The sequence below is a fragment of the Molothrus ater genome, chromosome 2, assembly GCF_012460135.2.
Source record: "Molothrus ater isolate BHLD 08-10-18 breed brown headed cowbird chromosome 2, BPBGC_Mater_1.1, whole genome shotgun sequence".
Classification (NCBI taxonomy): Eukaryota; Metazoa; Chordata; class Aves; order Passeriformes; family Icteridae; genus Molothrus; species Molothrus ater.
The window spans coordinates 35,239,845-35,264,365 of NC_050479.2; the positions used below are offsets into that span (position 1 = coordinate 35,239,845).

At 39.2% G+C, this 24,521-nt stretch overlaps 1 protein-coding gene across 1 annotated transcript in view; it reads right to left on the minus strand.

Annotated features, from left to right (window-relative positions):
* Positions 1 to 2,349: 2,349 nt before the first annotated feature.
* Positions 2,350 to 24,521, minus strand: part of DHRSX (dehydrogenase/reductase X-linked) — a 162,751-nt gene continuing 140,579 nt past the window's right edge. The window contains exon 7 of the mRNA XM_036398972.1: positions 2,350 to 2,814. Coding sequence (XP_036254865.1) covers positions 2,617 to 2,814 — 198 coding nt within the window. The 3' untranslated portion in view covers positions 2,350 to 2,616. The remainder of the gene's footprint in view (positions 2,815 to 24,521) is intronic.

The following is a 24,521-nucleotide window of genomic DNA, read 5'->3' on the forward strand; positions in this document are numbered from 1 at the left end:
TCTAGCAGGCTTACTGCATCCTGTGCATGATCCATGAATAAACAGAGGAATTTAGTTCCTGGAGTGTCAGTCTGGCACATTTCACAAGCACTACATTCACTTACCAAAAAAAAGTCAGCCAGTCATACAGAGAAAGTGCTATAGTGACTGAGTGATAAATCTCCTGCTGCTAACCCTTGTATGTACCAACTCTAAGAAGCTAAAAATAGATCATCCATGGCTTAATTCAGACAGGAAATATGCTCTCCCTCAATTTGTTTATTGTTTTTGTTCCCAGATGCTCTTTGTTCATACTATTTTTCTTTTTTTCATCAGTGCATCTTCTTCCTAGACTCTGGACAGATAAGCACGCTTACTTTCTCTTAGACGTGATCTTCCTCTGAACCAAAGGCTGCAGATAAGGTCACTTGAATGAAGTTTGAGCTATAAAGCCCAAAAGGGATATTAGTCCAGGGTTCAGTGCACAGGAACATGTTCCTACTGTTTTAGTCTGCTGCAAATAAGAGCACAACACTGTGTTTGCACTTGGTTTTGTCATGTACTGATCTCCAGCCCCTCAAAATGAATATAAGATTTATGCCCACCTATTAGTCTCTTTCCTTGTGTATCCTGAAAAAAAGGAAATGGAAGGACATTTATAGGATTATGCAGCTCTTTTAGATGGCACCTAAAATCAACAAGATGGGTGTAGGGTAGACTTTACTCCATTGACAGTGAGACCTCAAGCTCCCTAGACAAAGATCCCATGCTTGGAAAGACTCACTGAGAAGACATCAAAGAATCACAGAATGGTTTGGATCAGAATGGACCTTAAAGATCATCTGTTTCCAACTCCCCTGCCATGGGCAGGACCATCTTTCACTAGACAAAGCCCCATCCAACCTGATCTTGAAAACTTCCATGGATGGGACACCCACAGTTAGTGTGGGAAACCTGTTTCAGTGCTTCAACACCCTGACAGTAAAGTATTTCTTCCTAATGTCTAACCTAAATATTCTCTCTTTCAGTTTAGAACTGTTACCCCTCATTCTATCTCTACACTGACCAAGCCCATCCTCCCCTATATGCCCCTATATGCCCCCATATGCCCCTATAAGTACCCTAAGGCTGCTGTAAGGTCTGCCCAGACACTTCCAGATGTTTTTGTAAGACTTAAAATCTTGACTGAAACTGTCCAGGGAAGTTTCTCTGCAAATTATTCTCATGGTTTGCCAAACAATTCCCATTAAAATATTTTTATCTTCAGTCTAGTTTTTTTCTTCCAGTTATTTGAGCTTGTATAAATTCAAGCTATCTTTGTACTGCCCAATGTCTGTTTAGTTTTTTACTCCATAAATGTGATCATTCTTAAAGATTCTCTATGGTGGAGACATAGGTGGAGTTCCCTGAACTGTACACAACTGAAGTGTGTTCAGAATTGATAGCATCTGAACCAACTGCTATCCCACTGAGGGGGGAAACCCAAGTGTTTGCTAAAACTAGCTTCATAAAATACATCAGCTCCACACTCAGAAACAGTCAAATAAAATTTAAAATAAAACAGCTGCTAGGAAATTTCAGGAAAGACATACACAACTAAAGGGAAAATACCCTCTTGCTCCTATGAAAGCTGGATGAGTAGGCAGGGGCTATTCTTAAAAATGGCAAAGACACAGTTTAGGGAGGATGCATTGTACATCTCCAGAGACAGGAAAAAGTGGGCTGGCATGAATTACTGTCTCTTTCAAACCATGAACTCTAGTTCTGAAACTAATATGAACTAGGATCAAAACCAACAAAAGGAGGTGATTCTTCATGCAACAGTACATGAGTGACTCTCCTTGTCAAAGAAAATGAATGAAACTTCAGATGCAGCATTAGAGGGGTTCAGGAGAAATGGGGACAAGTAAATCTTAGCCCACTGACAAGACAATAGGCTGGCTGCATCCTCTGCCAAAGCCAGTGTTGCGATTATGATGTTTGATCCCTTCCTTACCTTTGTAGGAAAGATGAACTTAAACTGGAAACAAGTTAATTCAGTATCCTGTTTGAAGAAGACCTTATTTATTACTTTTTGTCATTGTTCTGACCTTCAGTTAATACCTTTGGATAAAAGCTGACATATAAAACTGACTTTAAGGCAGAAAAAGGCAGAAACAATATCATGATCATGAATGCCAAATTTCTGCATTAGAACAAGCTGGTGAAAGTGTCTTAAAAATTAATAAAGCTTAAGGAAATGAAGCTGCAACTTTAAAAACTGATTTAAAAGAGTAACTTATATGTACAAAGGTGGTTTAAGTTCAAAAACCTCCCAGCACAGCATGCTCAAGCATTATTTTGTCGAACAAAACAATGAAAACTCATCTCTGCACATGTTTAAAGATTGTATTTTAATCACGACTGAAACAGAATGATTTACAAAACTGATGGTTAGATTTAAAACCAACCACTACACCTTTCTGTGGGAATATTCCCCCCACACCCTATCAGCTTAGGGATTCAAGTGAAGAACAGAGCTGTTCACGTTTGCCTTTGGGACTGAACAGTGATTTCCAGGATGATGACTGATGCTGCAAGAATTCACCTAAGATGCTTTTCAATGCATTTCATTTACCCAGCTGAAAGTGGCTTCTTCTAAGGAAGCCTGCTGGCTTCATCAGAAATCCCAACCATCTTGCAGCTTTCTGTCCAGAGCCTTCTCTGCAGCTCCTCATCGTATGCTACGTCAGCTGATTTTGTCCTTTCCTCATTGTAGAGGTAGCAGCCACCAGCTCCTTCCATCTCGGGTGATACTGCTGCATAGATGGTTGTAGAGGCTCCTTCCTCTGGGGTCTGCAGAAATGAAAATACCCAAATCCAAGTGAGGCAGGTACAGCAAAAGAATTATATTACCACCATAGGACCTTATCAGTGACAAACATCTTCCCTAATTTTGCTTTACACTTCTGGTCCTTATGCAAACCCGAGGCTTGTAATAATAAGAAAGTCACTTATTCAATTGGCAGAGTCCATTTCTTCAATAGAGCTATTTTAAAATAGCTTAAAGCCTGAACAGACATATTGAAAACTCCAATCTATTTTTTCAAGAGTTAGTCAGATGGAGCATACAAAATAATTGATTTAGCTTTCACAGTTAGAGCTAATAAACCCAAAAGCAAGCACAAATATTAAAATCCTAGTTTAAGTATTCATTTTGCAAGGATGAAAGGGTCTGTGCTTTGCCTTAAGAAGATGAAGGCTATGCTGTACATGCAATGTGTTCATTGTAACAACAATTGTGACATGAGCAAAGGATCATGGAAACCATGACAGCAAATTAAGATTCTGCAGTTCAGTCCAAGCAGGCAGGTAAATGAGGGAACTACATTTTAGGCACAGCATAGTTATCAGAGTTCTGCTCTGTCGTAAAGCAAAATGGTGAACGATCTATAATGTCTGATATACCATGAGTATTAAATGAAAATTAATAAGTGAATGGTTTAGAGTGATAACTCCTTTCATCCTGAGTATATGCAAAAATTTTACATTCTGCATTCAGAAGAATAACACAGCTACCACTGAAATTATTTCTGTGGCATTTTTATTCTAATTAAAGGAAATACTTAAAATATAACATTTGATATGCTTTTCCTTTATCAGTGATATAATTATGATCAATGCCTGCTAGATAATAGTGTATCATTTTGCAATACTTGCAGTCATTATCTGAGGCATTAACAATACTGATGCTGCTCAGAGCTTTGTCTGCAGCACCTGACAGGATGCCTTTTCCTGAAGAACTCACTTGATGAATGAGACAGTAGTGAATAGGTTACTCATTGCCTTATAAAAACTAATAAATTTAAGTAATTGGAAGCTTTTTGTTATGTTTGGATTTTTAAGAAAATCATTGTACTATGATATTCTGTCTAAAATCACTTAAAAATGCTCATTTACCTTGGTTTAGTACTTTTCTGCTATTTCACCCTTCTTTATCCTATGGAAAATAGTGCTTATTTTTTTTACTCACTACATTATGTAAATAACATAAAGGGCCTGCACAATTCTTTGCTCATAGAGTGGCTAATATAATGATCAACTATGAACAGCAGTATAAAATATCTTGATATTGTAAAGTAGCAGAACAACAATGAATATGAGCATTCCTATTTTTATATAACTTTTTCTGGATGACAGAGAATAACCTAAAGGTTTTTTACGTACTCTTGTGCTCTACTTAAAAAAAGTAGTGACACAGATAAACCATTACTTCATGTGATGTTTCACCGGACTTTATGTTCCTGCATTTAACAGCTCTCCAGCACAAACAGGCATAAATGTCAATATCATGACTCCCAAATCTTAATGACAACAGCTCAACACTAAAACGCTTTAGAAAAATTCTGTGGGTGGAATTTGTGTGATTATGTTCTTATGAGCAGGGCTCTCTACCACCTCAGAGACTGGTCTGCATGGATACTGTTACAGCATCAAAAATACCAGGCTGCCCCTGCTGATTCAATGGTAAGGTTCTCCCGGGATATGCAGAATTTTTCAAGATTTTTACTTTTGATGATATGCCAGTAAAGTTCCCAACCAGAGGAGATCTGTACCAAGAGGGTGGTCAAACACTGGAGCTGGCTTCCTGGAGAGGTGGGTGGTGTACCCCAAGCCTGTCAGTGGCATTTGAATGGGCATTTAAACAATGCCTTTAAGAACATGCTTTATCATTTGGTCAGTCATGAACTGGTCACTGCTGTTGTAGGTCCCTTTCAACTGAAATACTCTATTCTATTCTCTTCTATTCAAAATGATATCAAATATTTTAATAAAGGTTATGCACTGGTTGAAAGTGCTTACATGCCCACACTGTGACTTATAAGCACAGCAACAGTGACCATCCATTAAAGTCAGCTTGTGTAACTTTTCATATGATTTATTTTGCTCCTCTCATCCACCATATGCAATATGCTGAATTGAAAGGTCTGTGCTAAATTCCTATTTAGCTTCTACCAGCTGATGCTAGAAGCAATTATCTAAACATACAAAGAAAAAACCCAACTACCCTATATTAAGGAATTAGCCATCATTTGAAGCACTCAAGGCCAGGTAGGATGCAGCTCTGAGCAACCTGGTCTAATGGAAGACCTCTCTTCCTATGGCAGGAGGGTTGGAACTAGTTGGACTTTAAAGTGCCTTCCAACCCACGCCATTCTATGATTCTAGGATTCTAGACATTATGGAAATATAATAAGGAAAACAAGTTTTTCAGTACAACAGAGCGTGAGATGCTGGTGTGTGACTAATGAATTGTCTTATTCTATCTTCTGAGTGCTTAATTAACGATGAAAGATTTATTTTCCCTTTCTCTATAATCTCTTCATTATTTTGGCATGTTTTCTGTTTTAGTGAAAATAAAAATGAAACCCTGCACCAGGAGTGCCCTGCGTTTCCTGCTGGGAGTTTGACCTTTTTGTTTTGAGAGGCTGAAGTAAAGCACACGCTGTGATTCCTTCTCTGGATCTTGCCCATGCCTACTATGGCAGCAACTGCACATCCCCACACAGAGCTGAGTCTCTTTCTGGGAAAGTGTTGGGTCTGCTACACACCCAAAAATCAACTGCAACAAAGACACACAGACACATGCAGACATCCTGTCTGTGCCCCAGTGCCTGAGGACCTCTTGGGAAGGATGAAGCTGGCAGCAGGCTGCAAACACTGGAGCAATTAATGGGTATCTGAACAAGGATCAGGATGAATTGTTCCAGCAGCAGCAGACTCACTCCTGGTTGCCAATTTACCTTTGAAGAGCTTTTCCATAGCTTTTCTTTTACCACATGATAGGCCATCAAAAGATGAGGAGAAACCACAAAGTCCTTGGAAAAGAAAACGCCACAAACAGGAGACTACTGCCAAAGCAACACATCTGACCCACCCTTTGATGCCAGTGGCTCTCTAGGAAGGAGAGCCCAGACAAAAGATAAGATATGATGATAAAGGACCAGAGAAATCATCAGCCAATGGACAAATATCTTGACCTATAAAAACCCAGGATGTTTGTCATGATGCTCTATACAAACATACAATGAAATAAACCTAACTACACCACATTAAGGAATTAACCATCACTTGAACTGTTCAAGGCCAGGTTGGATGAAGCTCTGAGCAACCTGGTCTACTGGAAGATGTCTCTTTCCATGGTAGGGGGGTTGGAACTAGATGGAGTCTTCCATGAATTATTATACCAAGAGTAGACAGGAAGTAACAGCAAGTATAATTCTAATCACAGGGGAGAATTCTCTACACATTGCCAGTGTGAAAAAGTCTTAAAAAACAATAAAAGAATAATATTCATATATACAGAATCAGTAACATCTTGTTCATTAATTGACTGGACTTGTCCTAAGAGAAAGGGTATGCCTATAAATTGCACAATGATTCTTCACTCTTCAGTTGCCAACCTACTGGTGTTGATTTTTTTTAATTGGATTTTTGTTTACAAACTGTTATATTATTAGTATCCAAGAAACTGTAATTAATGCCTTTGTAATATACAAGTAAAACTGATTTCTGCTTAACTTCTTCCTAATGAAATTCTGAACCTGTATTTCCCTTTGCTTGTTGTAGTATTGATCACAATTTTTACTTTCTTTTTCAATTACCTTTATGTTTGTCTTCATAGAAAATAAAGGTCTGATTGAAGGTACATCTTTCCTCGTCAGATGTATAAATTGTGGAAGGAGAGAAAAAATAGCCTGTGACCGGCTTATTTAAGCAAAATGTAGCCTACATACATAAAATGACATTATTTTGGCACTATCTATTCCCAAAGAAAAAGCCTTTTTCTTTTTACAGAAGCTCTGATATTTCTTTTTTTTCTGAAATATTAATCAATTATAACTCATCGACAAAGAATAATTGTACCTCAGTATGAAATGGAATATTCTGTTCTAGGAAAAGTGGGACAAGTGCTAAGAGGGTTTGTATTTTAGTTTTGCTTTTTTAGGACTTGCTAGTTCATGCACTTTGATTAATCCAATTTTAAGGGACATATAACTTTGTCAATACTAAGTGCTAATTCTTGCAAAATGTGCTAGCTGACAACAGTCAGTTCCTACAGCCATGTCACCATGAAATGTTACATCCTTTCCATTTGTCTAAGAGAGGGAACAACAGCTTAACTCTTTAGAAATCATGTGTCTGCATCAGTTTTGAGTGATGGTTTTGTGCTTTCAATGATAGTCCATGTATTTATTCACTTCCACCTTCACCTGAATTCATAGCTCAGAGTCCTGGGTAGCCAGTGTGTTATGCTCATCAGAAACCACAGAAAACTGGACAGGAAAAAGTTTAATAAACTCCTATAATTCCTCCTCTGTAATCCCTTCATTTTTCTCAGTACCACTTACAGCAGCTACCAGCAAACAGTGACAACTGTTCTATGTGTCTTAAACACTGTGACAAATGGCTTGAATGGACAGCCTGCATATTCTTGTTTTTGTACTGGCTAACAGAGTTGGCTGTATGATTGAAAGAGCAGCAGCGATACAAGCCATGGTATCAGGGGACTTATGACTTTGGGATAGCTTCTCCTCATCCCACTCGATCTGAAAATTGTACTTGATTTGTATTTCATGAATTCAGGATTCTGCCATCTCAAGAGATTATAGGAGAGAAGGTTGGGTGAAGAGGACAGAGATGCTGACAGAATTACTCACTGACATCACAGCTGAGTTTTGAGAGACTTGAACAAGGGGTCAGAGAGATGTGCACACAGGACTTCCTGGTAAGCTGGAAGATCACTAAATGCTGAGAAAAAAAACTGTTAAAAAACTTTTATCCCTATAATTTGTGCTGCAGAATACATCAAGTATTGATGGAATAACCCTAATCAGCAACATTAGGTAGACTGCTGTAGGAACTTTCATCAAAAGTGGGCTTATAACACTGGTCCTAGCTCATGTACCATTCATTAAATCATGCACTTTTCAGTTCATGTGAGAAATCTACTCATAAGCTGATGAGTTAAATGAGCTTGCAGATGTTTTTTGATTTGGTTTTCTTTTTGCCACAGGTGTTCATGGTGTTTGCTCTGCGGCTTCACTTTTTTAAAAGAGTGAGTTCCATCAGGCCTTTCCTGGAGTGGGTAACAAATTTCCTGGTTCCAGCTGGGAAAACTCAGAAAGCACTGAACAGGACATCTTCTGGGCATCAGTACATGGACACTTTTGCCTGTGTTCCTTCACCTTTCTCAATGATCATTATTCTGGTATATATTTTTTAAATGATGGCATATTACTGACTTCTGTACTGAAAAAATCTGCATATGCAGAGTTTCCTTGTTTTTCTGTCTTCCTTGAGGAAAGACAATGATCATCTGTGATACCTGAGCAACACTATGCATATACACTGTAGGGATTAGCAACAACAATGAGAACATGAAATTGCTCTTACTTGGTACAGCAAAGTCTTTCATCTACTTGGTGGCAGCTAGTGGAGGGGTGACACCCAGTCACCCTCAATGCACTGCTTGACTCTCAACAACAAAGGCAAACACAAAACATGGAATAGTGTGAAAAATTTCAGAAACAGAGGAGCTGGGATTGTGTTCCCATGAATATTAAAGCAAACAAGCTTGTGGGAAGCAAATTACCTGCGTTCTAGGGTTCACTGACTACTATGGTCTGTGAACCACTGAATCATTTCAAAGCCAGGTGTCTTGGGAAGACACCAGGTTACTTTCTGGTGCAAGAGTCCAAGGTGAAATAACAACAGCTGCTGTAGAGCCACAGCCTCCAGGTGAACACAGGGGCTGTGTGTGTTCAGTGTATTTTCAGTGCATTGTGTAACTTGCACTGTCTAGGCCTCCTAATGTGATTGTTGTTTTGAAAATTCCAGACAAAAAGTAATCCACTGAAATCCTGAGTATGAAAACAAAGGCTAGAAAGGAAACCATGACGCAGGTGTGTGGACGTGTTCAGCCACCTTTGATCAATCAGGCTGCAGCAGCTGGCTTTATGTCCTGGTGGCACCAGTGGCCAGGACCAACTGTCAGGTCCCTAGGAAGACAAAGCTGCCAGACAAGTGTGGCAGCACAGCTCTTCAGCAATCTCTGCCTTCACTCAAAAGCCCTGGTTTCCATCTGTGTTCTCTCTTTCCTTCCATTCTTTATATGTAGCTTGCTATTATGCTATTTCTAGCCAATTTCTGCCTTCATAATAGACTAGAAAGAGATATTTTATTGAATATAGTTCTCCCTAGATACCCAGTCAGCACAACCAAATTAATTTCTCTTCAATCTCCAACTTGTGACAATGAGAATTCTTTAACAAATTCACTCCATAATAAAATTCTTCAGATTTTGTCTTTGAAAGAAATAGCAGAAATGGTTCAGTTAAAGTGTGAAGCCTTTTTCCTGAAAATGTTGTGGCGACAGAGAAATAATTTCTCAATCAAGTTATAAATATATAATAAAAGATGAAACTCTGATGAATTAGGAACACAAAGCAATTTTCACACTAAAAATTGAATCAAAATTTGGAAGGAAAGGAGCTTTTATAATCTGAATAATTCATGACAATTCGGGGAAAAAGAGAAGTTTTCCCTGAGCACAAACATACTGAAAGAACAGAAGCAGAGGCAGCTGGCAAACAGACACAGAGAATATCAAATCCCAAATCTCCTTTTCTCTTGAAAGCAAATTCTCTGGAAAGACCTTAAAAAAATTCAGGTACATGGAGAGACTGGGAAGCCCCATCTTATCTTCAGATCAGCCCGTGCATGGGTGGCTGGGATGCATGTAGATAAGGCAAGCTATGGAAGAAAGGAACTGTCCTGAAAAGCCTGTCAGGGTCAGCCTGTTGCTCAGGGAACCCAAGGAGCAGGCACGTGCCCAGATCCAAATGCCTCATTTCCCATGACTCTTTTGATGGAGTTGGCAGTGGAAGGTTTTAATTGGTTTTGTGTCAGAGATATGCCTTCTCAGAAATCTGTTTTGTTGAAAAATGGCCAAATAGCTCTACTCTGAAGCCAGGGGATGAGTCTTGTTGCAGATTCAGAACATGAACAAAGTTTCACTGCCATGACTCTGAGCCCTCTTCTTCTACAGCAGCTACTTCAGGCTAAGCAGGTGTGCTGCTTTGGGCTGGGAGAGAGTTAATGTTCTTCACAGTGGCTGGTATAGGACTGTGCTTTGGATTTGTGCTGAACAGAGAGTTGATAATACAGAGATATTTCTGTTATTGCTGAGCAGGGCTTACAAAGAGCCAAGGCCTTTTATGCTTTTTATTGCCATGCTGGCAAGGAACTTGGGGGTGTGTGGCTGGGAGGAGTCACAGGTGGGACAGGTGATCCCAAGTGACCATAGAGGTATTCCAAACAATATGACATCATGTTCAGGATAAAAAGTGGGGGGAAATGATGGGGGGATAGTTGGAGTGATAGCGTTTATCTTCCCAAGTCACCATGACATGTGATGGGGCTCTGCTTTCCTGGAGATGGCCATGGGAAACAGAATCAGTTCCTTGTTTTCCTTTGCCTATGTGCACAGTTTTTGTTTTCCCTTTTAAATTGTCTTTATCTCAACCCACAAGTTATTAAGGGGTCTCTTACCCCTTCTATTCTCTCCTCAATCCCACTGGTTAGGATGAGTGAGCTGCTGGATGGGGCTTGGTTGCTGGCTGGTGTTAAATCACAACAACAGGGCATCATGGGTCATGTCAAATAGCATGAGATACTTGTGTTCTCAGGCAGCTGAGTGAAGATCCTCTTGGATGGCCAGCTTTCTGGGCTACACTGAGGAAATCTCCATCAATTTCAAGGGGCAGCTCCAACAGTGAACTCACTTGTAGGTATTATAAATAATAATAAATATTATAAATAAAATATATATAAAAATAATAAAATTATATTTGTATCTTAATTTCAAACTGAATGTCTCTCAGGTTAGAAATGCAATATAATGTTGGTTATGTGATCAGGATTGTTTCTGGATTCATAATTTGCATTTTCTAAGATATTGAATAGAGCACTAAATGAACAATGTTCACTTTTAAGCAATTTTGAATAGAAACAAGAAGCCAACTTTACATGACTGAATTTGAGCAGGGACTTGAAACTTTGGGTCAAAGTCATTAATCATGACTGAGTCCTTTATTCATTTTGTCAAGTGCATTGAGGAATATTACTTGCCTGCAGGCTGATCCCTAAGCTTGCTCTGCAGCAGACAGCAATGTCTTCAAAGTCAGACCTGAGATATCACTGCAGCCACTGAAATCACTTCACACTTGTTACCTCAGCTCAGTAGCAGTATGCAAAATTTGACAGATAGGAGCCTGCTGCCCCAGACATTGCATAAACATCCAACCAGAGACATTCACTTGCTGGAACATCCAGTCTCTAGGCAATAAGGCAGGCAATAATAGGTAGGGAGAGATGAAAAAGTATGTGTACTTCACAAAATACTGAAGCCTCTTCTGTGAGAATAAGACTCTGCCTGGTTAATGAGCTCTCTGGAAAACAGGTGATGTCCTGCAGCTACCTACTGCTGAGGATGCCTGAGTTAAATCACTGAGAACTGTCCTGGATCCTCGCATAATCTGGAATTTTCTGCAGCACTTCCATTCAGAGACCCACAAGGTATTTATTGAATCAAATGTGCAGGTTAGAGGAGATGAGGAAAGAATGAGTCTCTGAAATCCTAATCCTGATGTCTCGTGCACTAGGCTGTAACTCATGTGTTTGTACAGGAAAATAAATCATTTATTTATTTACTTCCAGCTTAAATTTTCAATGCCTTATCTTACACAAGTACATAGGCCAGCCTTAGATTCTTGAATTCATTTAAAGGAGATAGATCTTGGCAAACAAAACAACACAGCAAAGCATACAAAGAAATATTTGTGTCTGAAGTGGTAGCTACCTTTTTAGCAGCCCCAGAGAATAGGAGACACAACAAGGCTCAAGGTACTGAAGATGATGCTCCTGAGTGAATTTACCTCTGAACAATTTATCACTGTCTGCTCATGCAAAGTAAAATATCTTTGCTGGCTTTTGGTGAAAACATAAGACTTCAGGAATAATATATATGGTAACTTCTGGCTTGTAGCCCCCTACCATCACCTCTACTTGTTTACTTACTGTTTAATATTTGACAAGTCACATATCTTTTTTTCCCTTGTTAGGAAATGGAAACTGAAACATCTCCCACTTCTCAACTTTCTCATAATGGCTGTTATTTATTTTTAAATTATTATAAAAACTCAGGATGGGCATGGAACTCCTAAATATTTAAAAGAAAACCACAATATAGAAAGCCTTTAAGAACTATGATGAGATCAAAAAGCAAAAGACTGTACAGAACACAGACAAAATGAAATAACCCAAAATTACATAAGCCAGCAGCTATTTCACAGCCTCTTCTGTTTTAAATTGCTCCAACCCCCATTTTGCACCCCAAACAGCAGCAGGACTATTTCCAGCTGTGGTCTCAGCCAGGTGGAGGAGGGCTGGGAGAGGGTGGCTGCCAGCCTCACTTTTCTACCTTTCCCACTGGAAGCAGCTCCTGAAAGCAGACAATGGAGATGTGAAAGTGCAAATCCTTTCCTGGATCACCAGGTAAGCTCAGCAGAGAACACTCCTTCCCTGGGACTCAGGCAGGCCATATGCCTGCACTGCCAAAGATGAGGACCAGAACTAGTGAGGTGCACAAACTAACTCAAAATGACTACAGGGTGCTACATCTACGCATTAATAGCAAGCAAGATGAAAATGTGTCTGGGAAGATGGGAGAGATGAAAGCAAAAGTACACTTTCCTCCAAATGTATTAGCTGTACATTGCAGTGGCATGCTAGCTGGGCTGTAATGTGTCCTGCTGATGGTTCTGCTCCACACAAAGCTGCTGCATGGAAAAAGACCTTCACCTTGTACTGCTTGTCCTCACCTTGGGTCTCAGCCTTTGTCTCTTTGTCCCTGAGCTGCCGGGGGAAAAAAGGAGTTTAAAGCAAGTCACCAAATACCATTCTTGCAGTTCAATTCCAGCTGGCAATTAAACCACTTACTCCCCTCCCATCCCCCAGTGGGGTGGGGGAGAGAGTCAGGAAAAGAATAAATCTATGATTGCTCACTACAAACTGACTGAAGCCCCCTGAGCAGCAATCCATGGCTCCTGGCCAACTCTCCTCAATTTAAACACTGAGCCTGATGCTCTCTGCTATGGAATATCTCTTAGGCCAGGCTGGGTCAGCTGTCCTGGCCATGCTACCTCACAGCTTCTTGTGCATCTTCTCAGCTGGCAGAGCACAGCAAACTGAGAAGGCCTTGGCTTAGGGTAAGCACACTTAGGGACAGCTACAACATCAGTGTGTTATGAACCTTATTCTCATACTGAATCCAAAACTGTACCAGCTGCTAAGAAGAAAATTAATTCTATCTCAACCCAAACCAGAACAACCATTTAGCGATGTCCATGTCCCAGCTGGTCTGTGTTTCTGGTTTTTGTAGCGTTATTGTGCTTAAATTATAGTTTCACAGTATTCCCCAGACTGAGAAGAGAAAGTCCAAACTGGAAGACAGATAAAAGTGGTGGTGAGGGAAGGAATCTTATTCTGGAAATTTGTTTCACATAATTCCCATTGCTGGCAATTTCATCCTTTAATCTTGAATGATAAACCAAAAATATATAAACAAGAGGGTTAATTTACATCTGTCCCTAGTAACATAGCAAAAGATGGAAAACAAGAAGACCAGACTTATATTCTATAGTTATTTTAGTGGAAGACTAGAATTAGGTGGAACTCCTAGAGTGGCTCAGATTTTCTAAACATACATTTTTAAAAGATAGTTCAAATAAGTAATTTCAGATTTTACATCTTCAATTTTGCCCAATAAGCTCAGGGCTTTTCTATTTAAGCAATAAAACCCTTGAAAAATTACAGTTCTCTTCATTATAATTAAACTCTCTTTTATCAGGAAGCAGTTTGTAAAAATAAATAATTTAAAACAAAATGTAATCTTGTAACCAGAACTACCACTTCCCATTTTTCATCACAATGTTATCAGATTGCTAAAGCCGTGAAATGATGGATAGATTCAGAAACCATACCATTATGGAGCTGTCTATATAGCTTATCCTTTGTTACCCAAGAGAAGTTCTAAGTTTAGAAGAAAAGGCAACATTCAATTGCAAATTGACATATCTGAATGCTTATTAACCCAACAGAATAAACTTGTTTTTAACAAAACAACTAAAAATGCAAATGTAAAGGATGACTGAATCTGATTATTCAAATCAAGTTTTTGTTGTGTAGACAGAAAGTGAATTTAAGCTCTGTAACTTAAATCCTTTTGTTTAAGTCAATCAACCCCAGGGCTCCTTACTATCTGCAAAGGAATCTATTGATGGCTTTAATTCAGAAGAGACCCAAAGAACATGTATAATTTTAGACAGGCAAAGAGTGCCATTGATTTCAATGAGATTAGTCTCTATGTCAGGCAAGATTTGAGGCATCATATCTTTAACTGTAGAGCTCATTAGACAGAGAGAAAACATGCAGACCCTCAGCCACACCAATGATTCCCAAGGTTTGGAACTGAAGCAAAAAACTTTCATCTTGAAAACAATTACTCAAGAGTTTAAGCTCATCACCTTTAATCAGCTAAATGGTCTGAAAGAAGGGCAGGCTGGTACTCATAATGCAGAGGGGACTATAAGCCTATGGAGAGGTGGTACAGCTATTCATTTGTAGAGGCTCTGAAGGAAAAAAATAGTGTCAGTTCTTGCCAGTGGAACAGATAAAGGAAAGCATGAAATGGCATGTACTTGTTACATGTAATTGTTAACTACTGGTAAGTAGGAAAACACAGATCTACTATACACTGAAGGTGTCAAGTTTAATTCCTAGGCTTATTTCTAAAGGTTTTTTGTAAATCTTCATTAAGGTAGCAGATGGAGTAAAAAAAAAATTGTGTCTCCATTGCAAAAGTCAGGATTAAATTTGGTCACAGATGTAGTCATTGCCATGTTCTTGTTTCCTTTTCCAGATGACAGAAGTCACAGCAGAGGTGTCAAATGGCTGCACAGGTGAGGTGGCATGCCCCATTCCTGTGTGAATGACTACACTGATTGTCCCAGCTTTTGTTGGAGAAAGAATTGGTTCAAATTCCAAAAATGAGATCTGTAATGAATGATCAAATCTCCTTAACTGAAACAGAACAATGAAGAACTGGAAAGGAGAAAAACCATTTAATCCCTTTCACACCAAACATATTTCCGCAATAAGCTATTAAAAAAAGAAGAAGAAAAAAACCTAACAAAAAAGGGGTTGTGAGGCATGAATGTTAAAAATCCCAACAATATTTCTGAAAGTTTTCTTATTCCTTTTATGTTGTCTTCAGGTAGGTCCTGAAGACGAATTTCTGAGAGTTTCTGACTGGGGTTTTGATACTGGAGTAATTCAGGGCTTACATAGCCATGGGCCAGAGGCTTGCTCTTGCAGAACTGTTGATACACAAAATAGCAAGAATTAACATTCTTTTCATTAAGCTCCCCAGGAGAGCTCCTGTTGCACTGGAATTCATAGGGCTTTTTGACATAAAGTTTAGAGAAGATGTTTAGAATGGGAAACAAATACTGTGAGGTTTTGTGGCTTGATGAATACATTTTACTGATTCATCTGGTGCTGAAATAATTCACTTTATTTAGGAAGCTCAGTATTGAACTGTGCTCTTTGGTAGTGTCACTTTGCTACACACATCCTTTGGCCCTGATAGTTCAATCAATGAGCCCCCCGACCCCCACTCACTCTCTCACTTGAGGTGATACTCTGCAAGCAGCAAAGCTCCCGATGAATAAACTTTTGCTTCCCAGGAAAAATTCCAGCTGAATTAATGCAGAACTGTGCTAAGGTTTAAGCAACTGCTTTTAACTCATAAAAGCACAGGCTGAGGTCTGAGCAGAGCTCAAGCACCAGTGCTGGGTGCTATCCCAGCCCTCCCCTCTGCCTCTCCTGCCTGTACAGCCACTTGTTTAAAATTCTGCTCTTCACCTGCAAGTCTGCACAGCTCTGCAGCCGCCTATTGTTATTTAACATGTACTTCACAGTGGAATTGAATTGTTCCAATCAAGATTAGGTTCTGTTTCTCTATGTGGTATGCAAAGCATGTCTGCAGACAAAACTTTTATCCATTTCTCCACCTGCCTTTTCATTGTGCCCCACAACAATCACACTGACAGTCCCCGTGCTTTTTCATTCCCCTTTCTTCATGAATTCCTAAATGCCTCTTGCCAGGCCTTCACTCCAAGCTCACTAACTGTGGCTGCTACATCAGTGTGCCACTTGCCCCACTTGCTCAGATCCCTTCCTGCAGCTCATATGCCATGTGGAGGAGGAAGGGGCACAAGGTAGGAGGGTTTCCTGGTGCAGCACCAACATTTGCCATCCTTACATCACCCATCCATGTCACTGAGCCCCTTCAGAAACCAAAAAGGGGTAAAAAGCAGACTTCAAAGCATGAGGTCCTGGGGTAGATGGTATTTACAATCTGTGGTGCAAACAAAGGAGCAAGCCCAAGCCTTACTGCACTAGAAAAAGGAGAGGAAAATAGTAGGTGAAACCTTGTCAATACATTGACTCAGCCAAATCTGACAATTCAGGAGAAATGGGTGGGTCCACAAGCAGGGCCAAAGCCCTAGAGCAGATCAGACAACAAGGCTCCTCTCTAAAGCAAGAGTGGTGTGACAGGATGTTACCCTGCTGGACGTGTGTGGATGCAGTTAAGGATCACGAGTGAGGCCACTGCCTGGCCACCAGCATCGGCCACAGTCCCTTGTGCTGCTTGGCCCTTGCCAGGGCATGGGACACTGCTGCAGCTGGGGGAAAAGCTGCAAAGCTCTCTTTCACTCTGCAAATCTGCTGAGCTGATGTGGCTATAAGGGTGCCACAGTCAAAAAGCAAGGATTTCCAAGCAGAGAAATTTTTATATAAAAATAATCTAAATGGCTGGGTTTTATCAATTGCATCAACTCCTTAGTGTCCAAAACATAACTGACCTTTGCTTTTAAATCTGCGGTCAATAAAAGATTGATTGATTGTGAACTGATTGTGAACTTTGCAAAGTCTGTAACACGGTTCAGGGAAAAATACGTTTAATTTCCCTAATAGCTGCTGACAGTCTGTGAAACAAATAGTTTTAATTATTTTCTCCTTGGTGAATTTCAGCTCTCATCATTTAATCAAAAAGTAGCACATTACCAACAATTGAGATTAAATGGAAAGACATACAGTAGGGAAAATAGGAAATTACATTAGCACTAACCAGTGGCAAATATGTCCTTCTTATTGCACTCTTGTCCTGATACAGCAGAACATTTGCAATGCCCTGATAAAAAAAAAGCCCTTAAAAACCCAAATCAGCCCTTTAGACTTTTCCCATTTATCCTGAGACTTAGGACTACTGAAAATCCTGATGTGGTCTCTACAATAAGAAAAAAGGTACATTTTAAAGACTCATTTCACTTGTTGATGAACAATGTAGAGATCTTACACATTGGTGTAAAGTAAATGTTACTCATTTTTTTACTGGCACCACTGATGCATGAAAATAACTACAGAGCTAATCAATAGGTAATGACTGTATTTCACAAGTAATGCTCTGTTCAGAGGAAAAAAATTACTGCAATTCACAAACAATTATTGACACCATGAAGCACATGAATCAATGCCCACTAGAGATCTGCACGTTATTTAAAATTTCTTCAGCAATATTTGTCTTTGTTCCTTAGTCCCAGTGTAATTTTTCCTGCCTGTTATACTGTGAATATATTAAAGGTTAGTGTGAATATATTGATGACAACTAGAATAAAATGTAAAAGCTAGACTCCTGATGGATAAATCCAACTATTAGCAGTGGCGTGACTGTTACCAGAGCACTGTAGCCATGGGATTCCATGCACAGCTCTTTCTTGCAGAAGACATTTTTTGTCACAGAATGATCAAGACCTCAACTCTTAAAGGTCCAGTATAACTCTCCTGGAATTCAATCTTTTTTAAGTCTTCCCTGTTGATTTTTCTCCCTGCAATGGTTTACTGCTGAGGGCAAGTGGAAGGACATGAGGTGGCCAGAGCTGGAGATAATGTGTCTCAGGCTTATTGAAGTGTCCCAAGGAGATTTATCACTGGCTCTCACAGGGAACCAATGAATTCCTATTGGCCTAATTCTCTAATTATAGCCATTTGCCTTGTTTTTATTGTTATCTCTGTGTAGAGCAAGGGAAAATCACGAAACAGTCCAAAGTACAAATCTGAATTCTCATTTGTTAGCACAGGGGAGAGAACAACACATCTGTTCTTCACTTGCATAATCAAATATCCGAGATGTACAGGGCAGTGAAGAAGATGATTACCACTGGCTTTCACATTTTTCTTTTTGATTCACATGTGGCTTGAGACATGGCTGGTTTACAGCCTGATATGATACATCTTTACTTGAGGTTTTACCTGCAAATGAATTCTGCTTAGCCCAGAACAAACATCTGGTCCCTGCTTAGGAAATGAATTGAAACAGCATCATGCCTGCCATCAGAGCAGCTACTCAAACATCTGACAACAGTTACCAGCAGCACCTGATAGGAGGGACAGATTTTCAAAAGAACAAATGCCCAGCTGTGACTAGAAGCATATCTGGGTGTTTGCTACAGTTCTGCATAAGAAAACAGCAATCATTTTTAATTACTAACATAATAAAATGAGGAAAAGCACTTTGGCTCTTGAAAAATCAGGGAGATTCCTCTCCTAGTCTAAATTAATATTAAGAAGAATTTACAAATATTTTCAGATGACCACGGCAGAAAAAAAGCACTCAAACAACAAACATAACCAAAAAGAGAAATCCAGAGAGAAAATAGTGCTAAGTACACATCTTTACATAACATATTTCTCTAAGGGAAAATAGATTCCTGAGCCAAGTCTGTTCTTTAACTCCTTCTCTGAAAATATAAACTCATTTCCAAAGAGCTCAACCAGGGTATTTTTTTCCTTTTATTTAAGCAAGTATGAGAAATCATAAAATAAGATTGAAAATTGTCTCAGCATATACCTCATTTGCAAGTAGTAGACAGCTGCTCAATCTCGTAAAGCTTACTTTTGTGTTGAAAAGGAAATAAAATCTAGACAGTACTGGGGTTGGAGCTAACTGCTGCTACATTCAATAAGTGCAAATATAACTATATCAAAACTAGAAATGACGAAGTAGGCTCAATGAAATGGAGATGAGAGCATAGCCCAGAATATATTCACATAATTTAAAAATAAACATTAAATATGTATTTATGGGGTGATGAGCAGGAAAGGAGCTGCTCTTCCAAAGCTCTGAGCATACAGCCCTGCTGGCTCCTGGTTTTCCAGTTTAATTTAGAGAAAAGGTTACAATCATCAATCTCATTCCACGAGTTGTCAGAAGAGCCAGCCCCACGTATTTCATCATTAAGAAGCCCCACTGAAGAGGTGTTTTAAGCATTTGCAATGGAGGCTAACTGAGCACTTCCCAGCTGCTCTGTAGCTCTGCCCTTTATTCTAATCCAAAGGTATATTAAGTGGAGGACAATTGCAGATGTTCTCATCCATAACCTACAATGACAATAACAAACAGCTGATCTTCCAGTCTCCCAAAATATTCAGCACTTTGCATTTTGTTAGAGTTATTACCTATCGTCCCTAAAAATTCTTCAATAATATTCTTCTACCTATCGTCCCTAAAAATTCTTCAATAATATTTTTCACTCTTAACCTTACTTTTCTGTAAGTAAGGTTAAGAGTGAAGAATACTATTGAAAACTACTTAGTAATATCTGTTTAACTTGTAAACCTACAGTGGGTTACATTTTTGGTTAGTATATGATTAAAAAGGAAATTAAATTTTATTAACATAATTTTGTATATTAAAAAGTTCTATACTTGAAAGTAAGTAATATTTTAATATGAAAATTATCTAATATCCACAAATTTAAGCAAAGGGACTCCAAAACATGAGAGGTACTCAGTCTCCTGAACTTTAGGTACATCTATTTTTCTGTGATAAAGGCACTAAGAAACTGTATCAATACTTGCAAAATTCAGTTAATAAATACCTATTGTCATCCAAAGTTTTACAGAAATAATAGCTGATATTGAAAACATTTAATAACATGAAATAAAATTATATGCACTTGCTTAACAAAACTACCTTCCACCTACCACACATAAAATAAAGAATTTTTTATTCAAGAAAGATACTTACATAAAGAAATGCCTGGTAGTACAAATGACCCAGGAATGTGGTGTTTACCACAGAAACTATGGAGTGCTTAATCCTTGAAGTGGAAAAACCACATGCATCTCAGTGACATGATTCATTGACAGATATTTCCATCATAAATATAACAGAAACCCTCCAGGCCGCTGACAGCAATGAAAGGTGAATGAGAGATTACTGAAATACAGCTAAATTGCAGGTATCTTGAGACCTATGTTTCAGTTCACCACACCATTTATTTCTTGACAGTTCAAATTTTCTGGATAATCCAAAGGATTTATTTTGAAATCTAGACAGTAATTTATATCAGGGGGCAAACTTTTACTCAGTCTTTTGGAGCACTGACACATTTTAGCTCTCACAACAGATCCATGGCCAGTAGTCTGCAGCAAGTCTATTGCTCTGATTTGAAAGACCCACTCAAGAAAGATCAAGCACTCAGTTTTGACCTCCCTATAATATCACATCATGGTTTAAATTAAAGGGGACACAAAATCAGAAAACAAATTTTGAAAAAGGATTTCTTTTTTTTATTATTTTTAAAACTTGTAGTTTGGCTATGTCAGTTATCTCTACAGCTCCATTTGCAATTTATCTTGGCTACTTTATTTTTTTAAGAGCAGGCACAGATATTTTGACCAGGACAATCAAAGATCTCATTTTAACTGAAGGCTCTTCAGGCTGATCCATAGCTGTCATCTTCCCTTTTTCTTCTCTAACCAAAAGCAAGGACTAGACTGTTGGACAGTTCAACACAGCTCATGAGCAAACTGGAAGAACTACTGTCAAGAAAGGCAAGGGTGGAGGTGAGTGCAAGAAATGGCACATATTCACCAAAGGTTTTCCTAAAGATGAATTTGCTAGGTACTCAATAAGTTCAAAATCAAAATGGACATTTCTTGGAAAATCTTCACTTTTATACTCTTATACTTTATTCATTTTTTCTTCTCAGCATGGGAGCAAACCAGGTAAACCTGGGGCAAAAAAACCCCAGGATTCTAAATACAAAAAGGATTCAGAAGCAACAATCCAGCTTGGGACATCTCTGATCTAATTTTGCAGATAACCTAACAGCTGATCTTCTTCTCCAAAACCTATTTATACTCCATCATAAAAACAACACTCTTCTTATAGTTGCCACACTGTGGAAGCCATTCCCAGAGTATCATTCCAAAGATCAGAAACAAGTTTCTTCTTTTTCCTTATTTCTTTCTCAGTTTCTCAAAGTAAATACATATCCAGTCACTTCACTTTCATTCATTCTTGTTTTGAGTAAATTGATTCCCTAGAAGCATTCTTACTCCTGTTTGATTAGAGACTATTACTAGATATCATGATGTAAATTGACAATACAAAGAAGGAAAAAAAATTTCCAAGAGCTTCAACAGAGTCAAACCAAAACCAGCTCACCAAAGGTGGGTTGTCTTTATGGTAAGAGTGACAGCCCTGGTGCCAACCTTGAGCAGGATGGTACCTGCTCACATCTATAAAGCCTAATGACTGCAAATTCTTTCTTTCCAACCAGGAGAGCGTGTGACAGATTGTACATTAAGTGTACAAGAGCTGCTTCTGAGCACTGGAGGTACTTTATAATTCCCTTGGCTCCTCTGCATAAACCACTGTGTAGTGACCTGGAGATGACAAATCCAGGTAACTGAGTACAAACACATTTCATATTTTATCACTTTTTCAAAAAGCTGGAAATAATGACACCAGCAATCTGCCTTTAACCTAGAACTATAACAAATGGGTCAAAGCTCTCATGGGAGAAGTTGTACAGCCAAGATATTAGGTTTTAGATATATTTTGCAGTGAAAATAGTGCTTGAGGCTTTCCTTACAATAGGGAGAAAAAACCCCACTATAATGAAAACTGAGAATTAAGTGTATATAAAATAATATCAACGGGGTAATTAAAAAAAACCAAAAAACAAACAAAAAACAATTGCAAAATGCCCTGCTTCTTTTCTTCCAGATCTTCTTGAATGGATTTCAAGCAACGTCAGCTGAACATAGTAATATAAACATTTGAAGTACTTACTACCTCTGGAGATTTGCAGGCCCTCTAAAGAGATTAGGGTTCAGTGTATCTGTGCCAGCCTTAATCCACTTCTTGAGATAACAGGCATATAAAATAGGACACATGTGCCACAAATCTAAACCAGGCAAGAAAAATAAAAGGCCAGCCCCAGATCAAGGAGAACCTCTAAGGAGCAGGATCAGACATGTCTTACATGCTTTACAAAAGAACAGTACTCCACACAGAGGATATGAAATCAAATCAGATAATCCTTGGCAGAAGAATATGCAGTAAGATTCAGACTTGGATGCTTTTGTGTTCAGATCTTATTTACTTCTTTAGCAGGTTCTGATCAGCTACACTTGTATAAAGCCACTGATGATGCGCCACAAACTTCATGGTGATGGATGTCATAATTTCATGTGCAAAGGAAAATGGGGACCTAAGCTCTTGTTACTGGTTGTGATGCATGAGAGGTGTGATAACTGAACTCCTCTCTGAAAAAACTACCAGGCTACATTCACAGCTTGGGCAGTCATAAAAATAGCCTTTGTAACTGGACAACATACAGCCCTGACAGAAAAAAAAACAAGTCTACTGCTCCACAGTGTCCTTCCTACATAATTTTTAGAATCAAAAAATAGTTTGGGTTGGAAGGGATCTTAAAGATCACCTACTTCCAACACAACTTCCATGGGCCAGGACACCTTCCACTATTCCAAGCTGCTCAGAGCACCATTCAGCCTAGCCTTGGACACTTCCAGGAATGGGGCATCCACAGCCTCTCTGGGCAACCTGTTCCAGCACATCACCACCCTCACAGCAAACAATTTTTTCCAAACATCTGATCTAGATGTACTCTTTCAGCTTGAAGGCATTTCCCCTTGTCCTGTCACTATATGTCCTTGTAGACAAAAAAGCTCTCTGTCTGTCTTTCTTGTAAGCTCACCTCTGATACCGGAACGCCAGAGTTAGGTCACCACAAAGATTTTTTTTTCCAGGCTGAGCTATCCTAATTGTCTTTGCCTTTCCTTGTAGGAGACATGCTCAATCCATTTAATCTTGCTGGTGTCCCTCCTCTGAACTTGCTCCAACAGCTCGATGCACTTCCTGTGCTGGGGAGCCCAGAGCTGGATGCAGCATTCCAGGTGGGAGGAACCCAAATATACTCACAGTCTGTATAAGCTTATTTTCAACTGAGCTCCAAAAGTTGAGCTCCAAAAACAACAAGACAGCTTTTCTCTTTCTACATTTTTAACCATCTTAGGATAGTATATGACAAGTTACAGACTGTAGAAGACTGAATTTTGCATCTTAAGCTTGGCAGGCAAGAATACTGAGTAAGTCTCTTCCTGAGACACAGCCAGCCTCAGCAAACTACTGCTGGCTGCAAGGATGTGACATGGCTGGGCTGGGACTCACAGTGCCCCTTGCAGCAAAGCCCTGGGAAAACAGGCCTGCCAGGCACACAGCACCAACTCTACCCCCTGCTATTAATTCAAAAGGTAACAGATATACTAAATTGAGTAAAATATTGTAATTAAGTTAAGCTTGTAAGTTGCTGATGGCTAGCTCCAAGACTTTGATGACCAACTAGGAGACATGGGGAGCAACTCAATTTTTCAGACCCTGCCTGAGCCTAGGACCAGCAGCAGCACCTCCTTCCTATTTCAGTGACAGAAAAGTAGGTCAGCACAATGGGCCAAATAAATACCACTATAAATCCCATCTCTGATAAGCTGTCCAAGTTTGATCTTGTTTTATTGCACATTGCTCTGGTTTCATCCAAATCCTCTTCTGCATATGTTCTGTATTTCCTGCAGAGTGCCTGGTCTGTGGCAATGTAACCTCTGTGGTTACTTCCCTTTTCCCCAGCACTGAGATGGCACCACACAGATGTAGTCAATTTGCCCTGAAGAGACTCACAGACACAATTTAAACAGAATGTTTAAATATGTAATAGTGTCCACAAACCATTAGCTCTTGAGAGATTGAATTAATGATACATTTGTGCCACATCTAGGATCAGGCTCCTTCTAGAAAAAATGGGGACTAGAGGCACTAAACCAAAGTGCCTTCTTGGGTTTCCCTATTAAAATCCACAAAATCCCAAGTATTTAGCTCAGAACATAATGAGAACAAAAATAACTTCTACATCACGTAGTACCTCAGTAGTCTTTCTACAATGCAACACAGACGTTTGTGGCTTGCAATCATAATCATTATAGTCATTACCAAAGCCAGAGCTACTCCT